General features: G+C 43.2%; 1 protein-coding gene across 3 annotated transcripts in view; it reads left to right on the forward strand.

Moving 5' to 3' along the window:
• The window catches only part of MVB12B (multivesicular body subunit 12B), a 362644-nt gene that overhangs the window by 105177 nt on the left and 231033 nt on the right, over positions 1 to 26434 (forward strand). For all 3 annotated transcript variants that reach the window (XM_082264505.1, XM_082264504.1, XM_082264503.1), the window contains exon 2: positions 2827 to 2949. In XM_082264505.1, coding sequence (XP_082120631.1) covers positions 2839 to 2949 — 111 coding nt within the window. In that variant the 5' untranslated portion in view covers positions 2827 to 2838. The remainder of the gene's footprint in view (positions 1 to 2826; positions 2950 to 26434) is intronic.

The following is a 26434-nucleotide window of genomic DNA, read 5'->3' on the forward strand; positions in this document are numbered from 1 at the left end:
CACCCCTTAAACCTCTGCAGCAATGCTGGCAGCACTCATATGTCTATATCCCAAAGACAGTCTCCTGGATATGACGCTGAGCACGTGCACTCAACTTCTTTGGTCGACCATGGCGAGGCCTGTTCTGAGTGGAACCTGTCCTGTTAAACCTCTGTATGGTCTTGGCCACCATGCTGCAGCTCAGTTTCAGGGTCTTGGCAATCTTCTTATAGCCTAGGCCATCTTTACGTAGAGCAACAATTATTTTTGCCATGTTGAACTTCCAGTGACCAGTATGAGAGAGTGAGAGCGTTCACACCAAATTTAACACACCTGCTCCCCATTCACACCTGAGACATTGTAACCCTAACGAGTCACATGACACCGGGAAGTGAGAATGGCTAATTGGGCCTAATTTGGACATTTTCACTTAGGAGTGTACTCACATTTGTTGCCAGTGGTTTAAACATTAACTACCTCAATACTGGGCACTTAAACCCCCTTCCTTCCCAGACCAATTTTCAGCTTTTAGCGCTGTTGCATTTTGAATGACAATTGCGCGGTCATGCAACACTGTACCTAAACCAAATTTGTGTCATTTTTTCCCCACAAATAGAGCTTTCTTTTGGTGGTATTTGATCACCGCCAGGTTTTTTCTTTTTTGGTGCACAAATAAAAAAAGACCGAAAAGTTTGAAAAAAAAAAAAAGTTTTTTTGTTTAGGTTATAAAATTTTGTAAATAGATAATTTTTTTCCTGCACTGATGAGCACTGATGACGCCGCACTGACAGGCACTGATGAGGAGACACTGATGGGGTGGCACTGATGGGGTGGCACTGATATGCAGCACTGATGGGCACTGATAGGTAGCCCTGATATGCAGCACTGATGGGCACTGATATGTGGCACTGAGAGATAGCACTAATATGCAGCATTGGTGGGCACTGATAGGCAGCGCTGATGGGCACTGATAGGCAGCACTGATGGGCACTGATCGGCGGCACTGATGGGCACTGATAGGCGGCACTGATGGGCACTAATGGGTGGCACTGATGGGCAGCACTGATCGGCACTGATGGTGGGCAATAATGGGCACTGGTGGGCGGCACTGATAGATGGCAATAACGGGCACTGGTGGGCAGCACTGATAGATGGCATTGGTGGGCAGCACTGATAGGGGGGGCACCACTGGCAGGCTCTCTGAGCCCTGTTTGCCATCCCTGGTGGCCATGGTGGGCATCCCTGGTGGTCATGGGTGGGCATCCCTGGTGGCTCTAGTGGCATCCCCTCCCCCCAGGGCTGCACTGGTAATCAATCATCTGATTACCAGCACAGACCCCCCCTGTGATCAGTGAGTAATTAGAAATACTCACTGATCACCCCGGCTGCAGAATCGATCCTCTGATCTTCTCCTCACTGACAGGATCTGTCAGGAGGAGAAGAGATCGAAGCCGTTACAACGGCTGTATTGACATTACATGACGGCTGTGATTGGTCACAGCCGTCATGTGATCAGGAGGGCCAATCACAGGGCCCTCCTGCCGAGGCTTGTTGCTCTGTGTCCTAGGGACACAGGCACATCGAGATCGCGCCGCTGCGCGTGCCCGCGGCGGCGCGATCTCTCTCCTTCTGAAGGACGTTCCGGAACGTCCATTCTGAAGGACGAGACTCCCACCCGGCCGTATATGTGCTATGGCCCGGGTGGGAGGTGGTTAATGACTATGTTGAGTTATTTTGCAAATTTGCACTGTAATACAAGCTGTATACTCAGTACTCTAAATTGTAGCAAAGTGTTGTTTTTTCAGCATTGTCACATGAAAAGATATAATAAAATAATTATAAAAATGTGAACTCACTATACGCATGTGTATATAGATTGGTGTGTCAGTCTTGCTGCATAGGGATTTAGCTTGATATGGCAATGCATATTTGCAGATTATTTCCAAGTTATTTAGAGGAGAAGGAAATGGTGTAGTGAGTCCTGCGCTGTCTAAGCAAGAGCGATTGAATTTATTTATTTAAGATTATATACCTACCCAGAAGCGCAGTACCCCCCACCCGTTTATTTAGAGGAGACCTCTGTTTTTAGGCCTGAGTGCAGACCTAATAAAATAACAGGAAAATCCACTAACTTTCACTCAGCAGGATATGTCCCTTGTGCTGATCTCTGTTCTGTTAACTGAAATCCTCCTTCGATGCCATAGGATAGGTGCTACATTGTCACCAGCTTTAGGAAAATATCTTTAGTTCCTCGAATGGCTTCCATTTACACCCCGTTGACACTTAATGCGGCTTTGAAATGGCGCTACTTCGTCGTGATTTCAAAGCTGCCGGTCAGTGCGATTTCATGTGCGGCTTGTCAACATCTGTGCGACTTCATGCACAGATGTCTATGCGAGTCGCACATGAAATTGCCATAAATAGTGCAGGAACCTTTTTCAAATTGGTGCAAGTTGAAGTTGCACCAATTTGACCGGTTTCAATAGCACAAATAAGGTGCGACTTGTCAAACAATTTTAAACTCTCATGACAAGTCGCACCAGTGTTAACAGGGAGTTAGCCAAAAAGAGACCATGTAATGTTGCCAAAAAATTGTAGTCTCTTTTCGTGGTTTCTATGGTTTGAGTCTTTACAGCATTATTATTTATTTTTTGTGTGTTTGCTCTTTATTTGGTGCAGCAAAGTAATTCCTAAAATGTTGTTGGTGGTTTGCTTGCTTTTTTGGGGAGGAAAGCGGTGAAGGGTTACTTGGAATGTGATTGTTTATGTGCTCTGTTCTAGAATTTCATTAACCAAAGTTGAAGCAGTTGTAGCAATTCTGTTACAAATAATACTTTTCCTCCACAGGAGAATCCAATAATGCCTGAAGTTCGGGACCTCTCCGATGCTCTCACTGACCTGTCTATGGATCCTATCACTGGTGTTGGGGTGGTAGCCTCAAGAAATCGAGCACCCACAGGCTATGATGTGGTATGTAAAGAACATAGAGTCGTAGTGTTTGTAGTTTGAATCACCATGATAAAACATGACCTTGTCTGTGTTAAGATTGCATTGAACAAGGCTGCTCAGCACAAACTCCTCTGACCGTTAAAGTGGAATTTAACCCTCCTATCCTTTTCAGCCAAGAAAGCTACCATCTTAGCCTGTTTTTTATCTGCTGTTGGTTTAAAATTATATTTGTTGTACTTGTTTTTTGTTAAATCCTTGCTATGGTTTTCATCACAGTTAGCCATTGAAGCCAATATCCTCTTACTTTTGCTCTTTTGATTAACCACTTCAGCTCTGGAAGGTTTTACCCTTTAACCACTTAAGCCCCGGAAGATTTTACCCCCTTCCTGACCAGGGGGTTTTTTGCGATTTTTTTTTTACTGCGTGACTTTAACGGACAATTGCGCGGTTGTGCGACGCTGTACCTAAACGAATTTGACGTCCTTTTTTTTCCCACAAACAGAGCTTTCTTTTGGTGGTATTTGATCACCTGTGCGATTTTTTTTTTTTTTGATCATGCGCTATAAACAAAAAAAGAGCGTCAATTTTGCAAAAATAACAATATTTTTCACTTTTTTTATATGAAATTCCCCAAAAAAGAAAATGTAAAAATCAAAATTTTTTAAAATTTTCGGCCAATTTGTTTTATGCTACCTATGTTTGGTAAAAAAAAAAAAATCGCAAAAAGCGTATTTTGATTGGTTTGCGCAAAAGTTATCGCGTTTACTAACAAAGGGAAAGATTTTTGTCATTTTTGGTGTTTTTTTTTTAACGCGTAATGGCGGCGATCTGCGATTTTTTTTTTTTTTTTCGGTACTGCGACATTGCGGCGGACAGATCGGACCCTTAAATGACATTTTTGACACTTTTGGGGGTACCAGTGACATTACTGCAGTAATCAGTTCTATACATATGCACTGTTACTGCAAAAATGACACTGGCAGGGAAGGGGTTAACCTTATTGGACAGGGAGGGGTTAAGTGTGTCCTAGGGGCGTGATTCTAACTGTGATGGGACATGGCTATTGGTGTAAAAACAAAGATCAACGGTTCTACATAGTAGAACCGTCTGATCTTCATTTTTACACAGGGAGAACTGACAGGCGGCTTGTTTACATAAGCCGCTCCGCCTTTCTCCCTTCACAGGAGCGATCGTAGTGTGACTGGTGGACATCGAGTCCGCCGGTCACATGCACTGACTTGTCTGTGAACGAGCCGCTCCCGCCCGCAATTGGCTCGCAAGACACTGACAGGCGAGTGATGTACCGATACGTTACTCTGCCTGGCCGGGGCTGACCGCCGCAGTATATAGTCGTGCGGCGATCGGCAACCGGTTAATGACCAGGCCATTTTTTGCGATTCCGCACTGCGTTATTTTAACAAAAAATTGTGCGGTCGTGCAACGCTGTAACCAAATACAATTGATGTCCTTTTTTCCCACAAATAGAGCTTTCTTTTGGTAGTATTTGATCACCTCTGCGGTTTTTAGATTTTGCGCTATAAACCAAAAAAGAGCAAAAATTTTGAAAAAAAAAAACGCCATATTTTTTACTTTATGCTATAAAACATTCCTAATAAAAAAAAAAATTAAAAATCAAATTTTTTTTATCAGTTTAGGTAATTTGGTATTTTGCTAAATATTTTTCGTAAAAAAAAAATCCCAAAAAGCGCTGAATAAGGAATTTCTGAAATGATCAACCTACAGACTGAGAAAGTTCTAAATTAAAGATTTATTATCAAACGTAGCTACGTGAGAGCATATGTAACTCCACCCTATATGCCCTGGTGTGATACAGCTCAGATTTACAAAAAACAACAAAATCTCTCCTGCGCTCGAGTGGTATGCGGAAAGGTGAATGTTCTAGGTGGTTTTATGACACAAATGAAGTGGTCTTGCTGCCCCCCTCAGGACCAAGGGTATCCAAAAGGCACTACAAGAAAACAACAAGAGAAGGGCGCACCGACCTTGTGCATTACCACTTAAAAGTTTATTAAAATCAAAGAAGGGTAGCGTACAATATACTCACAAACGTAGCATATGAACAAGCATATAGGAAATGGGCACTGCTCGCTTCCAGGACACTTGGAGTGGCGATTTTGGCTCTGAGGAAGAGGGTCCTCCCTCGAAACGCGTAAGCCACATCAGGTTTTGAGGACGCCATCACGCTATCCAGCAGTAGAGAAGTGTCCTGGAAGCGAGCGGTGCCCATTTCCTATATGCTTGTTCATATGCTAGGTTTGTGAGTATATTGTACGCTACCCTTCTTTGATTTTAATAAACTTTTAAGTGGTAATGCACAAGGTCGGTGCGCCCTTCTCTTGTTGTTTTCTTGTAGTGATACAGCTCAGAACTCCTTTTTTTTTATAGGGATTCTTATCACACATAACACATTTACATTTATGCCTTGTCATCCTAATACCTGGCCATTTATGATAACATCTTAATCGAAAACATGTTTCTTAACAATTTTCCAAACCCCATTTAGCTTTGCATTAATGAATATAGAAATATATATATTTATTCTTCACACTGCACTCATAAATCTTCTATGAAGGTTTAATATATACCTAAATGTATTATTGTGTATTACTGTTTTATTATATGTGTATTATGATGTAGGTATCAGTAAGGATCATTTTTATCCTTATACAGTGCAAAAGTTATAGCGTTTACAAACTACGGGATAGATTTTTGGAATTTTTATTTTTAATTTTTATTAGTAATGGCGGCGATCAGCGTGTTTTTTTTTTTTTTTTAGCGGGACTGTGACATTGCAGCGGACAGATCGGACCCCTAACTGACATTTTTGACACTTTTTGGGGAGCAGTGACATTACTACAGTAATCAGTGCTAAATAATGTGCACTGTTACTGTATAAATGACCCTGGCAGGGAAAGGGTTAACACTGGGGGTGATTAAAGGGGTTAATATATGTCTGTTGGTGCTTACTAACTGTGGGGGGGGACAGTTCTGTGACAGGCACAGAGGGATTGGGGTTTCAGCTTAGCTGAAACTGCTGATCTCTCCCTGCCTGTGTGACAGATGACTCGCCTGCTTAGTTTCTCAGATGATCGCAGGAGGCCGGCGTCAATCACTGCCACTCCTCCCGCGGCCCGCCTTCCTCTGTATCTAAACACAGCGGGAGCGCGTGTAGATTTACGTGATTTTGCACAGCCGAGCCACCCTGCCGCAGTATATCTGTGGTGGGCGGTCGGCAAGAGGTTAAATGTTTGATTCTGGATCTATTAAATAGCTAATTTCTTCATCTCCAAGTTGTTTTGATCGCAACCATTCCCTTAGTGTCGGTTCACACTATGGCGATCCGACTTAGGGGGCGACCTGTGAAGTCGCGTGCACCGCGACTTCGGCGGAACTTGCACGGACTTCATAAAATTAATGTCTATGCAAGTCGCTCCAGGTCGCCCCAAAGTAGTACAGGACCCCTTTTCTAAGTCGGAGCGACTTGTGTCGCTCCTATTAGAACCGTTCCTCTACCACACAATGGACTGTGATGGTGCACGACTTGTCAGGCTGACCAAGTCGCCTGACAAGTCGTACTAGTGTGAACCGCCACTTAGGATTTTCTGAGACCTTGGGTAACTTAAAGTGTAACAAAATAGCAAATACAATTTTTTTTCTTCTTGACCCTTTGGTTTATGCTGCCCCCTACAGAAGTAGGACACTAGGCGGAAAAAAGTTTGACTACGCCTATTGGGCAGTCCCAGGGGGTATACTCCCACTTCCTGCTGTTGGTCTTCCGTTTTTTTTTCTGCCTAGTGAGGAGTAAGGACCTAGTTCCTTGCTGGGAGCTCTGGTCCTAGCATCCTTTTTTTTTTTTTCTGTTCCTGTGTGAACTACAATCAACTGCTGGACTGGGCGACGGACTGAATATCCTAGATCCTTACGGTCTTCCCAGTCTGGCTAGCGAGCCGACCTTAGCTCCGCTCTAGGTCGGCCGCAACATAGCCCCACTGGACGGGGGCTGGCCGGCGAGTTAAACACCTTGACAGGAACCATAGCCCTTGTCACGGCCTGAGTCGCAGTGTGCCTCTGGCCCGCAGCCCCCCCATTCCAAGATGGTGCGGTGGTCTGCCTGGAGCGGTGCCCGTCCGGTCCCAAGGTGTGGTGAATAGTGTCCCGCCTCCCTTCTGGTGGTTTTTAGGGGTGGATGTGGGCCCCTCGCTGGGTTGCTCGGACCCCTGAGCGCCCTTCCTTCCTTCATGTCACTCCCCCTCACTATCAGGGTCCCTTTGCAGACCACCCCCCATTTTCACCCATGCCTAGCTCCCCCCTTCCCTCCCCCAGGGCGGCCATGCCTGGCTGAGTGTGTAGAGCGGGTGCAGGGGGCGGGTTGGGGTGCGCCGCCGGCTGCGCAAAGTGCGGTTTTTGAGGGGGGTGGTCCTGTTGAGGGGTCCCCCCTTACTGTCCAAGTGTACCTGGGGGTCCCGGGAGCTGCGTGTAACTGCGATTTCGCCGTGGATAACTGCATCATGTTTGTGTAGTCCAGTGACCATTTTCTTGTAGTTTTCGATTGTTAACACATGGTGGCCATGCCTATGGAGCGGTGAATCCGCAGTTGACCTCTAGTAGCAGTTCCTAAACCTCCTCTTTATTTTTGATCGCCGCACTGCGTACAGCCTGACTCTCTGGCTCTGCATCTGAGGAGGGGGTGGTGAGTCCCTGTGGGTGCTAAATGGCTCCCTCTTTCTGCTATAATTGTAATTGGTGCTCTGGGACTTGTGGTGCAGTGGTGGGGGGAATTTTTAGCAGCAATTTTTACATTTCTTGCTGGCGGTTCCAAGGTTAACCCATGGAGACCCTGGAGCCCATGTCACCACCTCACCCTCTCTGAAGCTGCGGGGCCCGCGGGGTCTCAGTCTGCCTTGTCTGCTAAGACGGCGGTCCTGCAGTCATTGGTGTTCTAAGTAGATATGGCCCTCCAAAATAGGATAAGCAAAAAGTGTCCTTCGCCTTCACCTGCATCCTTTGTCTCCTTCACATATATGTAAACATGACTGTAATGCTTCCTCACCTTACGTGTAGTGCCCTTTACTGCTAGTAAGAGTAAATGATCATCCTGGTTATAACGAGAGGGCTTATGGAATAAAATACGCTTCCTGCTCTGGAACTCAGATTCTTGAAGCATAGTGACAATTGCAGGAATGTATTACTCCTTGGCTCTGATCCCTATACAACATGTGGTGCTTATTTTATATATATTCTGCTCAAAATAGCTAGCCTGGTAACCCTTCCAGTTATTAATACTAGGCTTTCTGTTCTGTTTTTACCACTATAGTAACTCCCATCAGGACCGAACTGCAGAGAAAGTATAGTTTATGTGCACAAACCATTCCCATATGCTCATTTAGGGGGACCGTAAGACTTTCTTGTGTTTAGGAGATTGTGTGCATTTGACTGCTGGATGCTTGTTGAGAATCTCACTATTAATATTTCACATGGTCACTCAAGCATAGCCTTCCCAGGAAGAGAGATTGCTAGCGGAGTGTAGAAATGAGCAGGAACTGCAGTTTCTACACCGGAGGATATTGCAGCCAGCCTTCATTTTTGGGCTAATAGTTAGGAATTTTCTTATTTATACACATTTTCTGTAAGTATGTCACAGCCATTGTGAGTAATCGCCATAATGTGGCTAATATGTTTAGTTCCTATGATAGTCAGCTCAACCTACTTGCCATAATGTGGTATTTTCCTGAAATGCCTCAATCGGGAGAATACCGTGTGCGACAGTGCGACCATGCCACTGTGAAAATGTAGTAAAAAATGGCACCGGCTTCACATTAAGGCTTAATGCAAGGTTTCAGACTATCATTTATGAGCGGAAAAAGCTGTGTTTTTGGTGTGTTCTGGATTCTGTAAACCCGGAATAGTGCCTGGAGCTTGAAGGCTCCAACGTGCCTTGTGTGAGACTGACCCTTCAACAATCTTGTGTCTAGATTTTACTGGATTCCTGCAGCCTGTGCGAGTACACATGTAAGCATGTGTGAAATAGCGAGTTAGCTGCTGCCTCGGGATGAGCGGGTTAATGCCCTTTCCGGTTCTTTGGAATTTGCTGGGTTTTTCCTTGGGTCTGACCCACTGATCCTGTAAAACAAAAGAGGAACAGTGGTCCTGAGCGAGGAATTGGGGTCAGGATTGAGTCCCAGTTAGAGAGAGAACCCCAAGAAAGAGAAGATCAGAAAGCAGCACCCGTGAGGAAGCAAAGAATTCTGATGTAAATGCCCTCATACTTCAGGTTTGCCCTGAAGATACCAGCTGCTGAAAGATGCCATGGATGGACTCTATATTATTATACAGGATTTATATAGCGCCAACAGTTTGCGCAGCGCTTAACAAAATGAGGGCAGACATTACAGTTACACTACAATTTGGAACAAAAGGAATCAGAGGGCCCTGCTCGTTAGAGCTTACAATCTAAAAAGGAGGGTCAATTGATACAAAAGGCAATAGCTGTGGGGGATGAGCTGATGGAGCAAGTGAAACAGCGTTATTAGTTAGTAGCCGGGTAGGCTTCTTTAAAGAGAAGGGTTTTCAGGGATCGTCTAAAGATGGATAGATTAGGGGACAGTCGGACAGTTTGGGGTAGAGAGTTCCAAAGAATTGGGAGAAGTATTCTACATGGACTCTACCTTTGCAGGTATACCGGGCCAGCACATAGCCTGAGTTAGGGATAGGAATGTAGGAAAGAATGTCTCTACCTGTTGGACTTTTTAATGCCATTTGCATCCAAGTAAAGTTTTTTTGAAACCTTGTTCCTGCCTGGAAGGGGTGAAGTGTAAGTAACCTCGCGCAGACAGGCGCATGTGGCATATGACATAAATTGCAGGCGAATTTTGCCATTTGGGATGCACAGCTGCTGCATACAGTCAACCATGGTAATAAACAGATGTACGCAGCTGTACATGGGTTTAAGTCACTACCTGCGTACGTCTGTGCATGCATATGGGTGTACAACCCTGGACTCAGAAATTTGTGCATTTAGGAATGTTTTTGTTTTACACATACACAGGTGGGCACAAGTAGCAGCTTAAACCTTAAGAGACATCAGGAGACGTGCGCACCCTCCTGCCGCTTTCCGGTCAAAGTATCAAAAATCTTTTTTTTTTCTTTTGCGTTTAAAGCGGTGGTGTCCAAACTTTTTTTTTTTTTTTCAAAGAGGGCCAGATTTGATGAAGTGAACATGCGTGAGGGCCGACCATTTTGCCTGACATTTGAACCATTAAAATGAAATATATATATATATATATATATATATATATATATATATATATATATATATATATATATATATATATATATATATATATATATATATATATATATATATATATATATATATATATATATATATACACACACACACACACACACACACACACACACACACACACACACACACACATACAAATATATATATATATATATGTATATATGTGTGTGTGTGTGTGTGTGTATGTATATATATATATATATATATATATATATATATATATATATATATATAGGAAATAATAAGCACCAGTACTTTATGAATAAAATCACACTTACAGAAACAGGCAGTAGGATGAAGTGATGTCATGTGATGGTTAATTTTCCGTGTGTTTTTTCTTCTCTGAGCATGCCCAGTCTTGCTCATCTGCTGTTTGTCGGCCGAATTTTGTACTGACTGAGGAACTATCGGCCGTTCTGGTGTTGGCCAACAAAAATTTTAAAGCCTGCACACCAGATTCTGTTCGGCTAAAAAGTTGCAGTCGGTTGTCGGAAAGCATCATACTAACAAGCCGACAATCGGCCGATCGGACGTTGGCCGAATATTTACGGCCGACAATCGCTACGTGTGTACGGGGCTTTACAGAAACAGGCAGTAGGATTGTAGAAGTGACATCTCCTCGGTCAGCTCCACAAGGTCCTCGGTCAGCTCCTACGGGTGGCTGTGTACGGTGAAGGAGAGAAGGCATACAATTTTCAAATTCATTCTGCACTCCCGCGCAGTCGTTGGCAGCGCTGGGCTGATAGAGCCATCGCATCGGCATCGGGGCAGGGATGTGAGGAGTCTCCGAGAGAAAGGCATTGACAAAAGTCAGCAGTGTCTCAGGAGGGCCGTATAAAACTAAAGGACGGGCCGCAACTGGCCCGCGGGCTGGACTTTGGACATGACTGGTTTAAAGGAAAATTAGACATCTGGGGTCTTTTTGACATGTCATGCGTATTCCTATTACAAGGGATGTTTACGGGGACAGTGTAAAAATAAAAATTAAGATCAGTAACCCATCCCGTTGTGCTCGCGCGCAGAATTGAATGCAAACGTAAGTCGTGCCCGCATATGCAAATAGTGTTCAAACCACACGTGAGATATCGCAGTTATCGTTAGAGTGAGAGCAATCATTCGAGCACTAGACCACCTCTAACTCTAAACAGTAACCTGTAAAAATGTTTAAAGCTTCGCTTATGAAGATTTTTAAGTACCGTAGTTTGTCACAATTCCACAAGTGTGCACAATTTTAAAGCATTACATGTTCCGTAACCATTTACTCGGCGTAACATCTTTCACATTATACAAAAAAATTGGGGTACTGATTGTGGTGGGTTTTTTTTTTTTATTTGTTAGTTTATTTTTTCCCAAAAAATATTGTGTTTGAAAAATTGCTGCGCAAATACAGTGTGACCTAAAATATTGCAACAATCGCCATTTTATTATCTAAGGTCTCTGCTAAAAAACAAAAGTATATAATGTTTGGGGGTTCTAAGTAATTTTCTAGCAAAAAATACAAATTTAAAACCTGTAAACAAAAAGTTACAAAAAAGGCCTGGTTAGCAAGTGGATGACACAAGTAAAAATAATCATTCCAAATTAACTTGTGACAACCTCAAAGTATAAAAGTGACCAAAAATATGTGAAGATGGTTATTCAAGTAGGCGACCCATCACTGATATTTCACTAAGCTGTCAGCTCAACCAAGTGTTTAACTTAAAGTGGTTGGAAAGCCAAATTATTCTAACAACTTGTCATTTTTATTTTTTTTTTGTTTAATAGCCAACACATGTCCTCCCTTCTCACCTGATCCCGAGCTAAAGGAGGGAAATAGGAGGGGCCCAGATTTAATTCTGATATGTGTAGGATGCATCAGAAGACACCCTGTGTCTGTGCAGCCAGTCATATGACGAGGGGGAAAAAACAAAATTAAAAAGGAAGCAAAAACGACCCACATGTGTTTGCACTTATCTCATATATGCTTTTTTAAATATGTTTTCAGAGACATTGCAGCTTTTTCAGGTAAACAGGATACTCAAAGCTGTAGGAAAAGGGAGGGGCAGGAAGGGGCGGAGGAGAGCGGAGGGACAGAGAGGAGGGGAGATAAGATCCTGTTCTCATTACACACTATGTGAAGGAGGAGGGAAATGCAGAGACACACAGAGGAGAGCTGCAGTGATAGAGACACGTATTCTGACCACGCTTTCATAGCTCAGCAGCCATGATAAAGGTGGTCAACTCTCAGAGGAGGGGGGGGGGGATGTCAGGATCAGCCAGTTACTGTAGAGGATAGAAATGGGCAATTAAAAAAGGAAAAGCACTATGCTACAGCTTGCACCTTCAAGACAGGAGCGTGATTTTTTTTTTTTTTAGGGGGGGGGGGGGACAAACACAAGAAGAGAGGGGGCTGTATGGAAATTAACAAAAACAGCCCTATTAAGTTACTAAGTTACAGTCCTTATGCCTCGTACACACGCAACGATTGTTGGCCGTGAATTTTCGGCCAACGTCCTATCGGCCGATTGTCGGCTTGTTAGTATGATGATTCCGACAACCGACTGTGACTTTTCGGCCGAATAAAATCTGGTGTGAAGGCTATGAAATTTTTGTTGGCCGTCACCACAACGGCCGATTTTTCGTCAGTCAGTACAGATTTCAGCAGACAAAAATCTGATGAGCAAGACTGGGCATGCTCAGAGAAGAAAAAACACTCGGAAAGTAAACCATCACATGACATCACTTCTGAAGTTGGTTTTTGTTGGCCAACAAAAGTCCAGTGCAAGTCTAGAGCATATTTCAACCAACACAACAACACTGGACAAAAGACGGCCGATCGGTCGGCCGATAATCGTTGCGTGTGTACGGGGTTTTAGTCTTGCCTTTTTCCATAATAAGTAGGAACACAATGCAGCCTCCCTCAACCTATTTGCCCTAAAGGTTTCCTTGAAATATTTTCAGGTCTTGAGGAACCCTTGCTAAAACCAATTCATTTGTGGTCAGAGCAAAAAATGCCCTTACGTTGGTGATCAAATTGCCATTATATACTGGTGAAACAATCCATGTCATGCAGCTGCCTCTGTCAAATGGTGTTGGTCTCTGGAAGTATGTAGGCACCTTCAAAATGGAGGTCAATTAGTCACAGCTCAAGGAACCCCTAGCAACCTCTGGAGAAACCCTAGGGTTCCACAGATCCCTGGTTGAGAATTGGACTGGTCTAATGGGTATTTGTTATACTCTTGCCCCATAGAAAAAAGGAAATTTTTTTCAGTGTTCATCAAATTCCATAGTAGAAAAAAAATATATATGGATCTTAAATATGACAGACAGAACTTGTGTTTCCCACAGCTGTCTTTAAAAAAAAAAAAAAAAAAATGTTCTAGAAATGACAACCATTCTCAGCCAGCTTTAGATCACAAAGAAAGAGAACTGATCAAAGCTTATTACCACCTATAGTTTCCATTGAAACCATGAACTGATTGAAACTGTTTCTTTAGTTGCCTTGTTTTTGTGACCCAATGCTGGTTGAAGAATTGCTGGAAAATGGTCTGAGTGTATGGTCAGCCTTAAATGGTGCACTATGCGCTGACCCTTCTGTTGAATGAAGTACATATGTGATCCTTTTCTTTAGGACCCCATTCACACCTGACCATATTGACCACCGAAACCATTCAGCTTCTCGCTTACATTACACACGCATTTTTCTGTTGCAGGTTAAGACACTTCTCTAAACAATGTTTGGATTCTGTTCACGAATCCTCTACAGCGAACAGATTCTTCTAACCCAGCAGGTTTCGTCAAAGTATTTGAACTCTTTCAATGTACTGTATCTCAACTCTTCCAACTTGTATCTTAAAAAAGGTTTATAGGATGTTTGTTCAAGCAGCTTTAATTGGAGGGCAAATTGCGTGTTCAAGCTTTAATATTCTTAGTCTCAGGCCCAATCTGGTTGATGTACTAGAGGAGTAGCACCATTTTACTTTTAAAAAGTGAATATGAACTTCTCTTGGGGAATGAAATGAAACAAAAGGAAAAATCAATTTATTATGCTCCCACATTACTGGATGATTGAAGTCAGTTTCTCATCGCCTCATTCACTAAACCAAGTGGATTGTCTCTCTCTCTGTAAATTAAGTGTTTACTGAATGAGGGGAAACTGTGTTGACTCACCCATTCAATCATGTGCAATGACAAATCCTCTATATGTTTAAAAACGTAACTCTAGGCATAATCTATACCTTTTACCACACCCTCTCCTTCCTACCCCCTCTAATCCATTCTTCCGGGGTGTTTCCTGACCTGGTAAAGTCAGTTTTAGTCAATTGAGTCCCCCATACAGATCTCTCGTCGATTTCGATTCCTCCAAGGGGCCACTAGTTCAGTGCCACACATTGACCCTTGCTGTCCAGTCCCTTTCACTCTCCTCAGTCTGCCATCGGTCCTCTTCTGTATCCTAATACACAATGTTAACAGGCGCTTGATCACATATCGAACCAAAAGTCCATGGAGTTAAAAGTCATTAATGGCACAGGGGGAGAAAAAGGCCACCATGTAGGGCAGCCATCCAGAAACCAAAAGCCAGGGGTTCCACAGGGCTAAAAAAAAGACAGACAGAGGCGCCTCTAAGTGTAGACTTTATGCAACAGGTTTAATGAATAAAATTATGCACTCACGTTAGTAAGCATATATTCATGCCCATAAAACAAGGTTCCAGTGTGGAGAAGTGTACATCATCCGGTCATGGACATCTGTCCTGCTGGAACCGAAATCCTTTCACCGTGGCCAGCTTGTACGGCAAGGTTAGAACCAGGAAGTAGGCTCGTGTATTTGCTTGACAGCAAGGCTTGGTGGATAGTCGAACCTGGATGATGTCATCTGCATGCTGTCAAGCAAATACACCGAGCCTACTTCCTGGTTCTAACCTTGCCGTACAAGCCGGCCACGGTGAAAGGATTTCGGTTCCAGCAGGACAGATGTCCATGACCGGATGATGTACACTTCTCCACACTGGAACCTTGTTTTATGGGCATGAATATATGCTTACTAACGTGAGTGCATAATTTTATTCATTAAACCTGTTGCATAAAGTCTACACTTAGAGGCACCTCTGTCTGTCTTTGTTCTTTCTCTTCTGTATCCTGATAGGATTCCTATGCTGGCCAACCAATGTCCATGGCATGTAGACAGTGATGCGAATTCCCAGAAGAAGGATCCATCCTGGAAGAAGGACCCAGGGCTGGATGATCACATAAACACAGCTTTAAGTAAAAACAGTCATTTAGCCCAGTGATCAGAGAGGGGGAGTTACTTTAATTCTAGTGTTATGCCTTAGGCCCCATGCACACAGGGCGTTTTTGCAGCTGCTGTTAGGAGCGTCAGACGTTTTTTTTCTGAAGCATAAAAACGCCCCTCCGTGTTATTCTATGGCCTCATGCACACACAGGCTTTTAGGAGCTCCAAGTGGCATAGGCGTTTTTTAAGCTGCAAAAAAACCCCCCAGGGCCAGTCCGTTCAGGAGCAGCAGCGTTAAGCTGTAAAAACGCCTGACGCTGCTAGACGCAGCTTAACGCTGTATATCGGCTTTTAGCAGCGTCAGGCTTTTTTTTTTAAATGTGAAAAATTAAAAATGTGATTGGTCACAAATAGAAGAGGGTTGTGTTTATTTAAAAATGCTGCTAAGCGCCGACGCACCTAAACGCGCATTGACGCCAATGCGAAATGCTGCTAAAGGTGCGTTTTTGACGTCACTTTTTCCTGGCGTCAGAAATGGCTTTGCAGCTCATTTTTTTTCTGACACCCTGTGTGCATGGGGCCTTAAAGCTGAAGTCTAAAGCTTTAGCCACACAACTTACCTGTAATAAAGTCTATACCACATTTTGCAGGCTGATGGTATTCGGAGAAATCTTCTCTTGTTATGCCGGTCCTCTTCACAGCAGCCCTTGGGTCGAACATTGAAGTACGTTTAAGAAGGTCCTAACGGGTGGCTGCCCCTTTCTTTCCTCCTCCATTCCAGTCCTTGCATTGTGTCTACAGAATGTTCTGTGAATACGGGAAAATTTAATTGCAGAATCCACTCTCCCATTCGTGTTACGTTCTCAAAAGGCAATGCAAGGATCTTTTTTTTTAAGAAGAGGACAGAAAGAGTTGGGCATCAATCGGGACCTTTTTAAAGGTACAGTGCCTTGCGAAAGTATTCGGCCCCCTTGAACTTTTCGACCTTTTGCCACATTTCAGACTTCAAACATAAAGATATAAAACTGTAATCTTTTGTGAAGAATCAACAACAAGTGGGACACAATCATGAAGTGGAAACAAAATTTATTGGATATTGTCTTTAACAAATAAAATACTGAAAAATTGGGCGTGCAAAATTATTCAGCCCCCTTAAGTTAATACTTTGTAGCCCCACCTTTTGCTGCGATTACAGCTGTAAGTCGCTTGGGGTATGTCTCTATAAGTTTTGCACATCGAGAGACTGAAATTTTTGCCCATTCCTCCTTGCAAAACAGCTCAAGCTCAGTGAGGTTGGATGGAGAGCGTTTGTGAACAGCAGTTTTCAGTTCTTTCCACAGATTCTCGATTGGATTCACGTCTGGACTTTGACTTGGCCATTCTAACACCTGGATATGTTTATTTGTGAACCATTCCAATGTAGATTTTGCTTTATGTTTTGGATCATTGTCTTGTTGGAAGACAAATCTCCATCCCAGTCTGAGGTCTTTTGCAGACTCCATCAGGTTTTTTTCCAGAATGGTCCTGTATTTGGCTCCATCCATCTTCCCATCAATTTTAACCATCTTCCCTGTCCCTGCTGAAGAAAAGCAGGCCCAAACCATGATGCTGCCACCACCATGTTTGACAGTGGGGATGGTGTGTTCAGGGTGATGAGCTGTGTTGCTTTTACGCCAAACATAACGTTTTGCATTGTTGCCAAAAAGTTCAATTTTGGCTTCATCTGACCAGAGCACCTTCTTCCACATGTTTGGTGTGTCTCCCAGGTGGCTTGTGGCAAACTTTAAACAACACTTTTTATGGATATCCTTAAGAAATGGCTTTCTTCTTGCCACTCTTCCATAAAGGCCAGATTTGTGCATTATACGACTGATTGTTGTCCTATGGACAGAGTCTCCCACCTCAGCTGTAGATCTCTGCAGTTCATCCAGAGTGATCATGGGCCTCTTGGCTGCATCTCTGATCAGTCTTCTCCTTGTATGAGCTGAAAGTTTAGAGGGACGGCCAGGTCTTCGTAGATTTACAGCGGTCTGATACTCCTTCCATTTCAATATTATCGCTTGCACAGTGCTCCTTGGGATGTTTAAAGCTTGGAAAATCTTTTTGTATCCAAATCAGGCTTTAAACTTCTCCAAAACAGTATTTCGGACCTGCCTGGTGTGTTCCTTGTTCTTCATGATGCTCTCTGTACTTTAAACGGACCTCTGAGACTATCACAGTGCAGGTGCATTTATACAGAGACTTGATTACACACAGGTGGATTCTATTTATCATCATTAGTCATTTAGGTCAACATTAGATCATTCAGAGATCCTCACTGAACTTCTGGAGAGAGTTTGCTGCACTGAAAGTAAAGGGGCTATATAATTTTGCACGCCCAATTTTTCAGTTTTTTATTTGTTAAAAAAGTTTGAAATATCCAATAAATTTTGTTCCACTTCATGATTGTGTCCCACTTGTTGTTGATTCTTCACAAAAAATTACAGTTTTATATCTTTATGTTTGAAGCCTGAAATGTGGCAAAAGGTTGCAAAGTTCAAGGGGGCCGAATACTTTTGCAAGGCACTGTACTTCCAATGTCAGACCCAAAGCTAGTAGCAATGGATGTTCAGCCCTGTGAAGAGGACCAGGTATCACTAGAAAGAAGATTTCTATAGGCGTCATCAGCCTGCAGGACATGGTACATCATTACAGGTAAATTTTGCGACTGAAAAAAAAAAAAAAAAAACGCCAGCTAAACCATAAGATTTAAATTTTCTTTGCACGATTTTCTCAAACTGATGTGTCTGATGTTGCAATGGCCCAGATTAAGGATACAACATCATTTGTGTTTTTCATACATGTCATGTTATGTATACCCCCTTTTTCTATTTTTGGATTATGTTTCGTTGGATTCTTTAATTCGCAAGACATATGACGTATAAGTCTACTTTCTGACCACTATAGTTGACATTCTCTGATGTAATAAAAAGAGCCTAAAGATACATTTTCTTTCCAGATGGAATAGGTTTTCCTTGCAATTCAAATTTTCACTTCACTTCACCTCATTGGCTAAGAGGAGTGAAATTTCCCCTTGGAAAAGCAAATATGCCTCCTTTAGAAAAACAGGGTTACTATGTATCTTAGCATACAGTCATTAAGATATCTATATGTAGAGTAGACGAAGGGGCTCCGACAGATAATAAAAATAGCATAGCTGTAGAGACGGCTATTTAAAGAAAAGTCAGCTGAGCCAGACTGGTTAAACAGGTGGCATTTAAAGCTACTACAGTAATGTCATTCCAGAAGACTGGCCAATCTAGGAAAAGTTTAAACTCCGAGCTTATGCTTTATAAACTCAAGAAATGTCACATGTTTGAGTCACACATGGATTAACAGAAAATCCCCAGACGGCCCATTAAACGCTAAAAATGCATTCTTCAAGTATCAGGCTGTATCAGTTGTACAAAAAAAAATAACACACACACACACTTGGGTAATTCTGCACAAAAGAAGTGTATTATCCCATTGTAGAATGACTTTTTACAAAGCAAATTTAAAAAAAAAAATAAAATTAATCACCCACCAGGTTTTGAAGAAAAAAAAAAGGAGCATTCACATACAGTATATAAAAGTACAAAGGAAAAAATTTAAACACGTTAGATCCGCTATTTTCTTCTTCTTTTTTTTTTTATTTTTATTTTTTTAACAAGTAGGAACCCTTGAATTAAACTTTTGGTCCCATTGAGACCCTGCTAATACAATAACCACTTTACAACCTTTTTAGTCTTATATGCGACAGCAGAGAGGGTGGACCTTAAAGTGGTTTTAAACCTCAGATATGAAATGAGCAAAGCATATCCCTCTATAGTGTTTACTTGTCCAGGATACGAAGTGACAATTCTATCTGCTGTCCTGTTCCTCTGCTATCTGCATGACTCACTTCTGACAATTTTTTCCTGACACCAAGGTCTAAAAGGGTGACAGGGGAGGGAGCTCCAGCACATAGCTTGTAATTGGCAGCCCCAGCTCTGTCCCTGTGTGCTGTGTGAAGGGGGGGGGGGGGTGTTCCTTTTCTCCAATCTGCTTTCCTCACTGATTGCAGAGTGTAATTTCAGTTTCCCCCGCCACCTGTTTTTCTGACAGCTCAGACAAGATTTATAAAATCTGGACTTTGAATAGCTATAGAGAAGAGATTGCTGCAGATAAACAGGTACAACTTGTGTATGATAATTAATTTCATCTCTGTGTATCACCTGGGGCCAGTCACTGTACTGGGTATATGTGTTTGTAACCACTTTAAGGCCCAGCTGCTACATATATGCATCACTGTGTGGCACTGGGGCACGTTCCACCAGCAATCCCCAGAACTTTGACCAAGCTGTAGGACGATGTCAACCTTGTGCAGCCAATTACAGTGCAGAATGATTGGGAGTCCCTCCTACTGGCCTCGGGGATGAGAGCTTATTTAAAATGCTGGCTGTGAACTTCAGAGCAACCTTTTTTTTACCAGGGTGCCTTGAAGTTTCTTCAGGGGTGCCTTGGCAAAATGCCTAAAAATTGCCAAAAATTTGTATACAAGCTGGTTTATGAATGAAGGCAGCCTTTTTAGTTACACTTAGTCACAGGTGTTCATTGTGTACCATTACAACCTTCTAGCTGACTGCATCCTAACAATCTATGACATCATCAGTTGATAAAAAGGATGTCAATCACCTGCATAGCATCCTTGTTTGACCTTCCCCCTGCCCCTCTCCATCAGCGTTGGAGTCACATTAGCTGAGCGATAGAGAAAAACTGAGGGAGAAGATAAACATTGGAATACTAGTCAGAACCAGTTTGCAAAAGTGTATTTGCTTTGTAATAATAAATCCCCTCTAATGTTGGGTGTCCTATTTGGACTTGTGGATGTTGCTGCCCTATGTAAAACTATTAGAACAGCTTTTACATTTTAGAATTGGGTGCCTCGAGACTGCCCATAATTTTTAAAGGGTGCCTTGACTGAAAAAAGGTTGAGAAACACTGCTTTAGAGTACCAGAGAGCTCTGGTTAAGAAAGGCTGTTATAGATGGACGTATTTGGGTGTCTCATCCTAAATGGAGGATTTAGCCGAATTGGCCGTGTTTCTGCAGTGCACAGCCTTTCAATAAACCCCAAGGACCTAAAATTGTACAAATATTCTGCAAACTAAAATGTTTCTGCTAAATCTGAGGCTCAATAAGGCTAGGTTTATACTTGCAGTTAGTGGCGGTTAAAACACGCAGTTGAGATGAGTTTTTACCTCCCAACTGCCCCCCCCCCCCCCTTAAGTTGCAAAGGTCGTGGGCCCCATTTTAATGGTTTGCATTCAGCAGACTGTGCCGCTTGCCGAATGCAACCATTTAAATGGGGTCAGCAATGTGGGCTTTTAGGGGTTAAAACAGGCAGTGGAAGTGGCAATATAACAACACCTCGACTGGGGGGTTCAAGTAAAAGAAAGTTTCCCTAGACATATACGAGCATTAAACTCTTAAAGTGCAGGGGCATCTCAAATTTTAATGCATTCCTAAAAAGCACAGTAATGCGCAGTATGTGTACTGCCATTTATTTTGAATGGAATCCCAATGCACATATACAGTAGACAAACACAACAAAAATACGGCACGCCACAACGCAGAGATGGTGCTCTGCAAAGACCATTACTGGTGTGTTTTCATGCATTAGGGAGTGTTTAGCCCATTCAAAATAATTGGACTGACTTAATACAATGAGCCTTAATGCAAGAAAAGACTTCTGTCAATGGAACTCTAAAAGGATGACATACACATCATAGGTTGAACTGGATGGACTGATGTCTTTTTTTCAACCTCACTTACTATGAAACTTCTAGATACAGCCTTTCTCAGCCTTTCCAACACAGAGGATCCCTTGAAATAACTTTCCGGTCTCGGAACCCCTGCTAAAAATGACTAAATCAACAACTCCTGATACATTAGTGTGATCGTCAGTATGTAGAATGTACCTTACACTTGTGGTCATTAGAAAGAATCCCTCCCTACCGATCGCTAAAAAGATCATTGGTGTTAGTGGGAACTTCTCTGAGAGGCAAAAGTTGCTCATTGCTCAAGGAACCCCTAGCAACCTCTGAAGGAACCCTGGTTAGTGAACCCAATCCTAGATTAAAAAATGGATTGTTCCTACAGCTTCCCTGTAAAATGTTTTACTTGGAGTACATCACGGGACACAGAACAGCCCTGATAAATACTATGTGGGTTATGCGCCACCTATAGATGGACACTGGCAGATCAATAAAACAAGAAGTCCACCCCTATATAACCCCTCCTACACAGGAAGTACTTCCAGTTTTATAGCAAAGCAATGAATATCCCATAAAGGGGGGAGGGACCTCTGTGTCCCGTGATGTACTCCAAGAAAAGGATTTTACAGGTAAGCTGTAGGAAAATCTTTATTGTACATCACGGGACACAGAGCAGCCATAATAATTACTATGTGGGATGTCCTAAAGCAATGCCCTTGAGGGGAGGGAGACACAATCACAGAAACTGCGATCCGTAACATACTGTGGCCAAGCAGTATCCTCCGTGGCTTTGATATCCATCTGGTAAAATCCTGTGAATATATGAACCAAAGACCAAGTAGTGGCCTTAAAAACCTGAGCCACTGACAACTGATGGCAGATGGCCCAAGATGCCCCCACACACCTGGTAGCAAGTTCTCTCACCAAAACGAGTTGGGGACCTTGCCCTTTTAAGCCATAGGCTTGAAAAACTAACAGGCGAATCCAATGAAAAATACTTAACTTGAATGCCTCCTGCCCTTCCTGGGCTCTACTGGCAGTACAAACCAGGATTCCTGCCCTGCACAGACAATTCAAGTAAATCCTGACTGCCCAAGCTACCTCCAGAGTATGCAGCGATCTTACTCCTGCAAACTGATGATTAGAAAAGAAAGACAAGACACTGTCCTAAATCAAGCGAAAACTATAAATCACTCTAAGAAAAAAAGATGGAGGACGTAACATCACCTTATCATGATGTAAGACCAAGAACAGCTCCTTGCATGAGAGCGCTGTCGGCTCTGAAACTCAACTTGCTAAAGTGATTGCAACCAAAGAAGCCACCTTCTGAGTCACATGAATAACCGTTTCTCAAATTGATTAAAAAGGTAGCCTCTGCAAGGACAGTCGAGCAAATTCAAGACCCAAGGACGCAAGGGTGGCCTGACAGGCGGGGCTGTCTGCGTTACACTCTGTATGAAGTATGAATCAAGGAGTGAGAATCAACAGCCTATAGAAAAAAATGGATAGGGACGAATCTTACCCTTAATGGTACCTAAGGGCAATCTCGCTTCCCTTCCCGAATAAGAGAAAGGGAAAAAAACTCCCACTTGCATATCTGCGGGTGCCACTTTTTGGCTCACCCCTGGCAAAAAAAAATTCCAAGTTCTGTAATTGAAACTCCCTCAAGCCAGCTTCCAGGCGCTCAACAGAGCAGAGATAACAGGACCCAAGGCCATTAGGTCCAGCTGGACTGGAAGTGTCCAACGCTATGTCAGAGTACCAAGCCCTCCTGGGCTAATTTGGTAAACCGATGGAAGGTGCCAAATATGGAGAACTGGTCCCTAAGGTGTTACCAGTGCATCTACCCCTATTGCCAGTGGGACTCTCTTCCTGGACACAACCTGTCCAACTTATTGTAGGACCTGGAATCCAGTAGATCCACCTGCAGAGTTCCCCAATGTTGGCAGATTGCCAAAAAAATGTCTCCGTAAGCAGGGACCACGTGGTCTTGGCATTAGTTGCTGATGACTGGAAAACCCCCCTGTCATTTTTCTATATCTGGAATATGTACTGGCGACAGAGGCAGTACCTGTTCTGCCCCATGCACAATGTGGTTCCCTTTCCAGAGTTGCACAACTGCTGGTGCCACCCTGGTGGTGGATTATATGCCACTGTAGAGGCATTGTCGGATTGAATCTACAACTGGTTCGTCCAATAATCCAGAGCAAGGTGCACTGGCCAAAATTTTCAAGATATCGATGGGCAGTATTCTCTTCTGTGGAAACCAAGTCCACAGAACTGTAGCCATTTTCAAACCAACTGTAGCGACCTGCCTCAGTGGTCATCTTCCAAACCACTGAAAAGAAGAACTTCCCCCTCTCCAGATTCTGAACCATCAACCACCAATATTTGCTGTGCAACACCCCAGAAACAGCCTTCTGGCAATCCAATGCTTGGATCTTCATATTCCAGACAGAGGGAATAATTCTGTACAAAAAAAAAAAAAAAGGAAGGATGTCCAGTGGCGTGAGATCTTAGATAGACTTCATGTCCCCATTTGGTTTTGAAACCGCTACTATTCAGGTGTTTTACAAAAATGAGCCCACAGCTTCTACTCTTAAGAGCCAATGCAAGGCAAAAGACTGACGACTTTGTGGCAGACCCAGAAGGTTCCAAGAGGTGTACCTAACCTAGTGGGTTTCTGCTGGCTAAAAACAGAGCTACCCACCTCAGAGTCGAAGCCTCTGGTTCGAGATACACTCAAACCACAGCAGCCTCAGATGTCTCCCTCACTCAGTAGGGGAAAGCTTACAGCACTGGGTATTCCCAGGCAGTCCCATCCAAGTACTAACCAGACTTGATCCTGCTTAGGCTCTGATCAATGGCAATCAGGCATGTTCAGGGTGATTAGGCCTCAGTCCATCTGGAGAAAAATGAATGAGTCAGGAAACACTGCAGTGCCAAACACAACAGTGGCTTAGATGTACCTGAAACCACTGGGCATCCGGAGATCTGGACACTGCCAGATCACTGAACCTGAGAGCAGTGCACCTGCCTCCCCTGGCTGCCTCTCCATTCTGGAGTCATTTTAGCTGGTAAAAAATGTAGCAACTAGAATAGCCAACCCCTAATACGCAGTCCCTCAAGGATGCAGGCCCAAAACAACGTTGGTCTAACGCTATGCAAGCCCGAAGATATGCAAGTATGCAGGTACACAGGTATGCCATTTTGTAGGCACCTATGTATGCCAATATGCAGATATATAGGTATTATAACTAAGCATATATGTATGCAGTTCAAGGCAAATAGGCATGTAAGCATATATGTATGCAGTTCAAGGCAAGTAAGCATATATGTATGCAGTTCAAGGCAAGTAAGCATACACGTAAGCAGTTCAACTGAAAATATGCCAGCATGTGTTTATGCAATATGCGTTTATGGAAGCTTGCATTAATGTAAGCATACGTTTATGTAAACATGCATTTATACAAACACATGTTCACGCAAACGTGAACACACGCACCCATGCAAACACGTGTCCATTCAAACCTGCATCTACGAAATAAGCAAGCATGCGTCTATGCAAACATGCGTTTACGCAAATATGAAAAGACATGTCCACGCATTTATGCAATATGCTTTTATGCAAACATGTATGTAAGTAGGCATGCGTTTATGTAAACATGCGCTTATAAAACCTGTGTTTGAAAAACGTGCATTTATGCAACATGTGCCTATGCAACCACGCGCCTATGCAAGCATGTGTTTATGTGAGTAAGTAGGCTTGTGTTTATGCAAACATGTTTACTATGCTGCACCAGCTCAACTACACTTGGCCCCAACACATTTTGCAGGATTGGCCAAGCACATCGGCTTCAATGCAGCCTCAATGCTGCTTCAAAACAGCCTAACATACAGGGGTATACAATGTACGGTTAAAAGCAAACACACACACACATCATAGGTTGAACTGGATGGACTTGTGTCTTTTTTCAGCCTCACTAACTATGTAAAAATAAGTTCCTGCAGACCAAATGCACGCTATTCTGGAGACACAACTCCTTTAAAGTGCATTAATACCCGCACAGGGGAGTATCGACAGACAGTTGTACAAGCCCCTCAGATTAAGCAGTAAGCATACCTTTATGCAGTATATACAATGCCTTGACTGGTCACCTAGCTCTCCCTTAGAAAGTACCTGCATTTCATTACGTAGCCATGGGTCTCAGAGGCCTTGCTGATCCTTCAGCCCACATGGTCCACCAAAAATGGAATGGCCGCCATTCTACTTCCTGTCTATACAGGAGTAGGCCTTACTGAGCTGAGCGAACCTGCACCCTCTAGTGGCTGGAGGAGACACTACAGTCCAAAACGCTGAAGAAGTACACAGGGCATGAACAGTACACTGCCCCAATGGCCACTAGAAGAAAAACCAGGCAGCTCCTTCTTTTTTTTTTTTTTTTTAAACTAACAGAGTTACCCTGCCTGCTGCAGGATCCTGAGCTAACAGGAATGTAATCTTCACCCATCACGGTGGGCTCAGTCATAAAAGACCTTCAGGGACTAGGTCCCCCCCTTAATCCGGGGTCCACTCCCCTTGATCTGTATAGCACCCTGCAGGAAAACACCTTTGTTTAAACAAACACTGCTCTGGGATCCAATATGCAGGGTTCAGCACTGTAAGGCTGCATTACAGGCAAACCTTTAGGAATCTTCTCTCCTATCCAATAAGGCTAGGGGACCATCTATTCTGGCTGACAATCGAATGGATCCGATTGAAGTTCCTGATTTTTAACAGAACCGTCCAGACCTCTAAGTATGCTCCAAGAGCACATATATCACATCAGTGACCCCCACCTTACATACCCTGGCAAAAAACTGAGATACTTCCTATGTAGGAGGGGTTATATAGGGGAGGACTTCCTGTTTGATTGATCTGCCAGTGTGTATTCACCTATATGTGGCGCATATCCCACATAATAATTATTATGGCTGTTCTGTGTTCCGTGATGTACGATAAAGAAACACAAGTCCTACTTTTCGCACTTCAATTCTTCAACAAACCAGAAAGCCATACCATACCACCCAACTGGAAGTAGACAGCTCGTCATTATACTCTATAGCAGGGGATCTCCAAACTTTCTAAACAAAGGACCAGTTTACAGTCTTTCAGACTTTCGGACTGTGGCCAGTGGGAGTAGAAAATCCCC

This window comes from Pelophylax lessonae, assembly GCF_965119305.1.
Source record: "Pelophylax lessonae genome assembly, chromosome: 7".
Lineage (NCBI taxonomy): Eukaryota > Metazoa > Chordata > Amphibia > Anura > Ranidae > Pelophylax > Pelophylax lessonae.